We start from the raw sequence: 7,753 nt of genomic DNA, 5'->3' as shown, positions 1-7,753 counted from the left end.
GACTCTGCAGAAAATGGTGCACTCACACCACCACCTTGTCTTACATTGTTAACTGAGAAAAAGAATGTTTAGAACTTGAAGAATTTTTCTCATAAGCTGAAAAGCTTTCTGGGTTATCGTTGTTTTAACTAGATATACTTGAAAAGGGCAGCTGTGGACTTTCCAAAGATGACACATAGCATACAGGTGTGCTTTATGAACTTAGTACTGCTTTTATGGCATTCATGGGCTCAGGGAGAGACAGACAAAGCATGGAAAGAAACGTGTTTATTTGAAGTAATCAGCATCTCTGCAAGCTCTCTAAGGAGAAAGTGACTAGCATTTCCCAGAAGCTACCTTAGAGATAATTTTGATAAGGAACAACAAATATTACCAATTAAGTTTTTAATACAAGCTGGTTTAAGTAAACCCAGAATTCAACAGACATTAATTCGCAGTGCCAGACTCTGACAAGTCACCAGTGCCAACAGCGGGCCTTTCACAGCAGGTCAGAAGCGTGTAAGGCCGTTTTCTGAGACTAATCCCTCAGCTCTTGCGATTTCTGTCATAATAGATATCAGAGCCTCTATCTTCTACAGCAATTGATACGTGAACAAAGAAAGTATTTTAAACTAAGATACCTTCCTGTCCTGTAGGGACCCTGAGCTCTGTAAGACCAAGAAAAATTTCAACAGAACTTCGTCAAATTCCTGCAGCTGTAACTACACTGTAATAAGAAAATAGCAATGCTTCCAAATTGCATTAAGGTTACACACAGAAATTTAGCTTTAAACTATAGTGTCATAAAAATATAACCACGATCAAGTAGCTTGTACGCACTTACCAAAGGCCCTTTGACAATCAGCATTATAAATGATTCCGTGGGTTTAATTCCATATTTTCTTCCCTCTACCGACAGCATGATTGACTACAAAGCTGTTATTTGAAATCCGTGCATGAGGAACACTGTGTAACTATAGCGGTTTCTGTGTTAGAATGTAGCAATATATTTTACATCTTCACAAAAAATTTTGTGATATCACAGCCGTACTTGGTTGCTAAAGAACGTCTCTTCAGCTGGCTTCTCTCCTTGGCCTGTTTGGCAGTTCTCTGCAACAGAGAAAGGTAGGTCTGGTCAGGAAGCGGTGTTACTTGGCAACAGCGTGCGCCATGGAAAGCCTGAGCCCCCAGTTAAACTTCAGTCTAACTCTGCAGAAGACAGCATAATGAAATGCAAACGTTTAAGGTGACATCTTCCCAAATCCTGAGGAAACTGTTGTAACCCTTTAATGCTACCTCGACACCTTGGCTGTACGGGATGGAGAGGCTGCGAGCACAGGGGTTGTTCAGCTGGAGGCAGCAGGGCTGCGGAGCTGGATGACAGCCTGGCGCTGCCAGAAGAGGCAGGAGGAAGGGGGGCAGCAGCGCCCTGCTCCCCCTGCTCAGGGCATTCCCACCGGGCTCACCCGCAGGGGGGGCAGGCGCTGCCTGGGGCTAGAGGCTGTGGGGCAGCACAGGGTGGTGCTGAGCAACCTGCTCTGAGCCCAGGGCCGAGGCTGCATTACCTCCTGGAGTGCCCAAAATATCTCTGATAAATCCTGCCCGGCTGCCCATTCCAGAGGTTTCCCTGTGAGGGGGCGAGTGGTGGTGGCAGCACTGGACTGACCTCTCGGTGGCAGGCTGTACACAGCGTCTGAAGGTTCTCCAGGGAGCACTGTCCTCCTCCACTGTAAACGGGCTTGATGTGATCCACCTGCCAGAATTGGCCTTCCGTCGGGTTTGTTATAATGTCATTCAGCTGCCGGAAACAGAGGACATGACATTGGAAACGTCAGATACTTCTGCACTGCACGTATGTCCTGATGTTCTGCTGTCATGAGAAAATAATTCAGGGAAGTAGCTACTTAAGAGTTTTCATCAAGAGGAAGTAAGCTGTAGGTTTTTAGCTTTTTTTTTTGTTACTCCCACTGGACAAGTGAACAACCGTACTTTTAGCTGGCATGTTTCACCTGGCCTGCAGCATGCTGAAGCACACTGCAGTGGGCCAAGGGCAGACAGAATGAAAGGTTGGTACAGTAAGGTATCCTCAATGCCATTTTGTCAAGTGCTGCTATTAAATACACACAAATATAAAGGGTCCAGTAGCTATAGTCCCATCACAAAAATTAAAGACTATCTAGGTCTGTTAAGTTTCTGATCAAGTCAGTATAACTGTAATGGCAGGCATTGAGAAACCTTAGGTGACAAAGCCCTGCATCAGCTTTCAAAAAGCTGAAGAATGTAACTGAGCACGGAGCTGTGTTCACATAGAAGGCTGTCAGATACCCCCACTCCACAAGACTTCCCATCTCAGTGTTTTAAATGTTTCAGATATTTTCAAAAGCTGCAAGCAACAAAGGAGATCTCATACATATGACCAGTGATGGTAAATTAACCTTTTTTTTTAATTCTGCAATGGGGTTCAACGGCTGTCTGCAGAATCAATTCACACAATTTAGAACCAGTTGCTTCTGAAGCAGGATTTCAGTTTTGCAGCAGAAAATACGTTAGTTTCTGAATAAACCCACCATTTTCTGTAGGGACTTCTCCCTCCCTGCTGCATTGCCTTCAAGTGAGCGAAGCAGCAGTCACAGCGATGGAAGAATGGTGGCAGTTAGTAACGCATTTTGGGAGGAGACCAAGAGGAGCTGTGACAACTGGCTTTTGTTAAGCTCCTACCAAACATTCTGCAAAGTAGGAATAACTTAGTACTGCTAAGGCTACATCCATTCCTAAGGAATCTGAAGTCTCATGCCTATGACTTAAAGATGAGAAGTGTGCAAAAGACATTGAGACTTCTTTATTTCTTTTTGTTTGGCTTTGGTGTTCGTTGGTTTTTAAGGATTTGTTTTTTCTTATTCTGTCGTTGGCACTATGTTTACCTTCTATCTTAAATCTAGAACATTTTGGATTTCTCTGAACTATCTGCTACAGGAATACACAGATTAGCTGTTATGGCTTAAACCCCAGTACAATTACCTGCCCAAGTGGAAGGTGAGACATCCAAGAACTCTCCAGAAGTTTCTTACGCTCACTCTTGGGTGCATCTCTGATGCTGAGGTAGAGCTCCTGGGCATTTTGATTGCAAAACTGGCAAACGCCGTGTTCAATTTCAAACACTTTAGTCCGCAGGTAGCTCTGACTAGAGCGAATCAAGAAGTCCTCCTGGCAGGCATGAGAGCAGAATCGCGTGTCCCAAGCCTGGCTCTGGCAGCCCGGCTCAAGCTGAGCTGTTGGCTGTTGACAGCGCAGACAGAGGGGGTTCCCTTGGCTGTCCAAGGCTTGCAAATAGCCTTTGGGTAGGGAGGAGCCTTCAGCTTCAGTCTGCTCTGAATGCAGAGCTGATGGACCTCTTCGGTTTTCTGAATGCAACCTGCTTGCAGAAAACAAAGGACAGCTCTTCATAAAGGAGGCATTCAGCAACACAGTGCAGTAGGTTTTTTACACACTATTTCCATTAGCTACCTTTTATGCTCTGAAATACAAATTTTAGTTGAAATAGTATCTTGCTCAGATTGATACCTGCACAGGGCAAATCATCTACTTGGTTTACATTTCCATTCCAGCAAAATTTGACAATTTAACACCACCATGTTAAAAATTCTTCTTTTGCACATCTTACTACATTTACAAGTGCACACCTAATTATTAGCTGAAATAATGCTGTATTTATAAAACGGTGGTTTCTCCCGGGCATGTAGACATATAAATGTGAAACATTTCAGCTCCCTCTTTAACAGAATTAACAGTCAAAGGAAGCATCCTGACTTCCCCATGCAACCTTCATGGCTGCCTATTGGTTCCCTACTCCAAACAGGCTTACCTCCGGGCAGGATCCACACTGCCAGTTTAATACGTTATTTTAAAAGGGCATTTTATGTCTAGAATTTTAATGTTCTTTTCTCCCTCTTTCTAAATTTTGAGGCAAAATACAAGAAAGTTTTGTGCCCCTAATTTACTGTTGACCTCACAAGAAGGCCTGAGCTAACAGTCTTTTTTCCTTAACTGAATTGTATAACTATTTTCTTGTTTCATTTTAATCAGACACAGTTAATTACCAGCTATATCAGCAGACAACAGATGTAATCTAAACTGTTACAAGAGTAAACCACAGCTTATGAGCACTACAGTAAGTTTCTTATCTAAACACTGTACTTCACCAAGGTAAACACTCATAGCAAATAATTCTACTATCTTAAAAAAATCTGTGCAGAAAAAGCTTAATCACCTTATTGCATTAATAAACTTACTTTGTGGAATGACCCAACTGTTCAATAGAAGCATTTTCATTCTTCAGACAAACTCTGCTTTCTTTTGAGATGAGGCGGACGCTGCCCCCACTGCTGCTAGCTTTGTTAAGTGAGGCTACTGCTACATCCTCCTTGGTCACGTACCTAAAATAATTAAAAATGCTGTCAATATCCTACAAAGGGAACAGTCTCCCTCAAAGAATATTCACTCTGATCGGTACAGCATATTGTCTTGAAATGTTCCTCATCTCCTGGAAGAGAAATGAGTTTCAAGTCTGAGAAAGCATCCTTCACCATAATACTTCCATATTAATTAAGACACCTTTTTCTAAAACCAGATTCAGCTCTAGCCAGCAAGCAGTCAAGTTGTTTTGTATATAACTATTAAAAAATGAGAGCAATTTGATACTGCCTGACAGCGAAATCTGAAAGCGCTTTGTTCCATCGGGTGAAGCGTCACTGACATTCCAGACAATCCAGGAACCCTTCCGAGCACTGGAGGACTCCTTGCAGTTACATGTGAGCTCACTTCATTTTCATGTGCAAACACACCAACTACCACTGCTTTTCAGTAAGGCTTTCCAATTGTTTCACTCTGATCATGCTTCCAAAAACCACTATTCAGACAACTTCTCACAAGTGTATCTCTCTGTACGTAATATACATACACCAAACCCTATACGCTACCTTAGAAGGCCACTGTAGGTTGCCGTAAGTTTTCTAACCTGGTTCAGTTAAATCTTTCCTACATTTTATGGAATGATACGACCAGGCAACAGGAACAACAACGACCAGGCAACAGGAACAACAACGACCAGGCAACAGGAACAACGATCAGGTTGAGAAACTCCTACTACCTGCTGCTTCTTTATTACTGGAATTACAAACTCTATTTTTGAATTCTTACCTACAGCTGAAGAGTCACCCTGGAGAATTTAACACTAGGGACTGAAAGGAATAAAAAGGTTTTAGGTAGTTTGCAGAGGCACCTTGGTGAGTTAACCTGGACACATTAGAAGTTTTGTGGAGAGCAATGACAGCACCGAAGCTACAAATGTCTGTCACGCAAGGCAGTGCATCACAAAAAGGAAAGAAAGTGGAAGAGAGGTAGTTTTAGATTTTAGCCAGGATTAAACACTAGCTCTTTTCAGTGGCACCCAGCAAGGAAAACAATCGTTTTGAGAAGTGTCATCCACAGAGAACAGAACTGTTTAAAGAAAAAAAAAATTACTATAAGACTGGAGTATGCTGTAAATTATGAATACCCCACTATATCACTGATGGCAACTAATGATTTATTTCTGCTTCCAGGTGGGGAAAAAACAAGATTCTTTGACCTTACTTTTCTGTTGAGTCCCTGAGGTCAGAATTTTTCCTCAAAATTCTTTGGCAAGTTCCAGGTGTTTAAACATGCAGTGCAGCAAAGCCTGAACAGCCGCTGAATGCAGCGGTGCCGGACAGGGAAGCGGCACTTCCATTCCAACAGGCTGACTGGCATGCGCGGTTGCCTATGTTTGTCACTACGCAACAAGCAATTATCAAACGACCAGCTTAGTCTCAGTATCATTCCACTGAAATTCCCTTAATATATCAAACTTCCTGCAGCAATTAGTAAAAAGGAAGCAGAATTAAAAGCCACATACCTTTTTGTGCTGCTGACCACTGACTGTTTTTTAGACAGCTCCTCTGCAGCTTGAATAGGACTCCAAAATATCTGACCACTTTTTCTGACAATCTTCTGTTTCATCGCTGTTAGATGACTCCACTCTTTCACAAACCTCAGTATCTGGCAAAGAATGCTATTGTCAGCAGCACGACAGACAGTACACAGAAGCCTCTGATCACAGTACAAGAGCGCTGTGAATTAATACATTCCAAACTGGATGACAACAGCCGGTGTGATCAGAGATGGTCCCTTCAAGGCAGTTTTCCCACAAGCTGCAACCCCCCACCCTGCTCAAGAACTCTGGCAGCTTTGGCATTGACTACAAGAACGGTTTTGCTACATGCGTTGATCCAGAAGGTATAAAATAAGGCCAGAAACGGCCTTTACTAATCTAAGGTGTAGCCATAGGATAAAGGTTTCTTGAAAAAGCCTCTGGTAAACATTTCTTGTGTAAGCAAGACTTTGCTGGTGGGAAAAGCAGAGGTGCAAAGGAGCTTTCTGCTTACAGCAGTCATCCTCCTGTTGCAGCTGGTCTCTCCGAAAAAGAAAGTTTGCTTCCAGTACTTGAACCACATTTATAATTGTGTTTACGGACAATTTTTCTGCTTTCCTCTAACCTTCTGATACATGCATAACACTAAATTAAGAAACTGTAGAATCTGCTTTTCCAAATTACCTTTCTCTTTAAATGGAGAGAACAGCTAACAAAACTACGTTCAGCAGATAATACAGCACATCCAATTTAAATTCTTTATGTCTGTCCTTGAGTACTTTGGGTTTACAGTGTTAATGTTCGTCTCAAACACCATTATGAATGTGATCTTTATTACGCAATTAACGGAAGCTACACATCTCGGTGGAGCTGTGCCCCATGCTGCTTTGAAAATTGTTTGAAGACCAAAGGAAGAAATGAGACTGCAGGCCTGCTCGGAACTGCAGCTCTGACATAATCTAGCACGTTCATTACATGTCCCATTTAATTCATAACCTTTAAAAAGCTATTTTGTTGACTTATGAATGTTAGTTACTAATCCTGTAAGTGAGAAATTAAATGATGCCTGGTTGATTCCATCTATTGAAATGTTAACAGGAGGCATGATAATTTGCCAAAGTAACAGACTGCATAATTAATATTCTCATCAACATTTAGAAGATCTGCGTGCATTGATGAAACTGTGCCTAGATCCCAAGACCTCTAAGTGTTCTGCAATTTTTTAAAAAAACACAAGCCAAAGCCCTCTGTATTAAATATTGTATTACTGTGCCAGTAGAATTTGTTCTTACCAATGAACGATTTTGTTTATGCTGGAAAGCCTCTGGTAAATCCTCCCAGTTATCCAGCTGTATGTCCAATGGAATGAAATTATGATTCAGTGGTTCACCATCCTAGACAAGGAAACAGTTTTGTTTAGAGATGTAGTGCAGCACAATTTAGAAAAAAAATTATCTGTTTCAAGCAAGTTACCCTCCCTTCCTACTAAATTTAGTCCCCCAAGGTAAGATTTTTCCAGAAACAAACAATAAGCCACAGATGTATGATAACAGCACAGATGCAAGAAATATGATTAGTGTTAATATACCTAAAAGTAAAGAGCATGAAAATTTAACCCTTGAATATATCTGCTATTTTTTTGATTTTCAGATAGTTCAGACACACAAACTGCCTTAAATTAAGAAACAGAAATTATCAACCTCTTGACTGAATTTTCAAGGGAAATGAATGTTTGTGGATTGGAAAATGTCATTCATTGCAATTTAAAATCAGAATTTTAGATAGAGCATTGTTTAGTAAACTTTGGTTTTTTTAAAAAAATGTTTG

General features: G+C 41.5%; 1 protein-coding gene across 9 annotated transcripts in view; it reads right to left on the bottom strand.

Annotated features, from left to right (window-relative positions):
• Positions 1 to 247: 247 nt before the first annotated feature.
• The window catches only part of ZRANB3 (zinc finger RANBP2-type containing 3), a 51,421-nt gene continuing 43,915 nt past the window's right edge, over positions 248 to 7,753 (bottom strand). For 8 of the 9 annotated variants that reach the window (XM_037397040.1, XM_037397034.1, XM_037397039.1 and 5 more), the window contains 6 exons: positions 7,219 to 7,320; positions 5,912 to 6,054; positions 4,269 to 4,412; positions 2,998 to 3,394; positions 1,646 to 1,777; positions 248 to 1,089 (listed from right to left, as the gene is read on the bottom strand). In XM_037397040.1, coding sequence (XP_037252937.1) covers positions 991 to 1,089; positions 1,646 to 1,777; positions 2,998 to 3,394; positions 4,269 to 4,412; positions 5,912 to 6,054; positions 7,219 to 7,320 — 1,017 coding nt within the window. In that variant the 3' untranslated portion in view covers positions 248 to 990. The remainder of the gene's footprint in view (positions 1,090 to 1,645; positions 1,778 to 2,997; positions 3,395 to 4,268; positions 4,413 to 5,911; positions 6,055 to 7,218; positions 7,321 to 7,753) is intronic. The other variant, XM_037397035.1, reaches the window with a different exon arrangement.

This window comes from Falco rusticolus, chromosome 8 (genome assembly GCF_015220075.1).
Source record: "Falco rusticolus isolate bFalRus1 chromosome 8, bFalRus1.pri, whole genome shotgun sequence".
Classification (NCBI taxonomy): domain Eukaryota; kingdom Metazoa; phylum Chordata; class Aves; order Falconiformes; family Falconidae; genus Falco; species Falco rusticolus.
The sequence above is the reverse complement of the archived record's forward strand: the minus strand, read 5'-3'. Positions and strand labels throughout refer to the sequence as shown.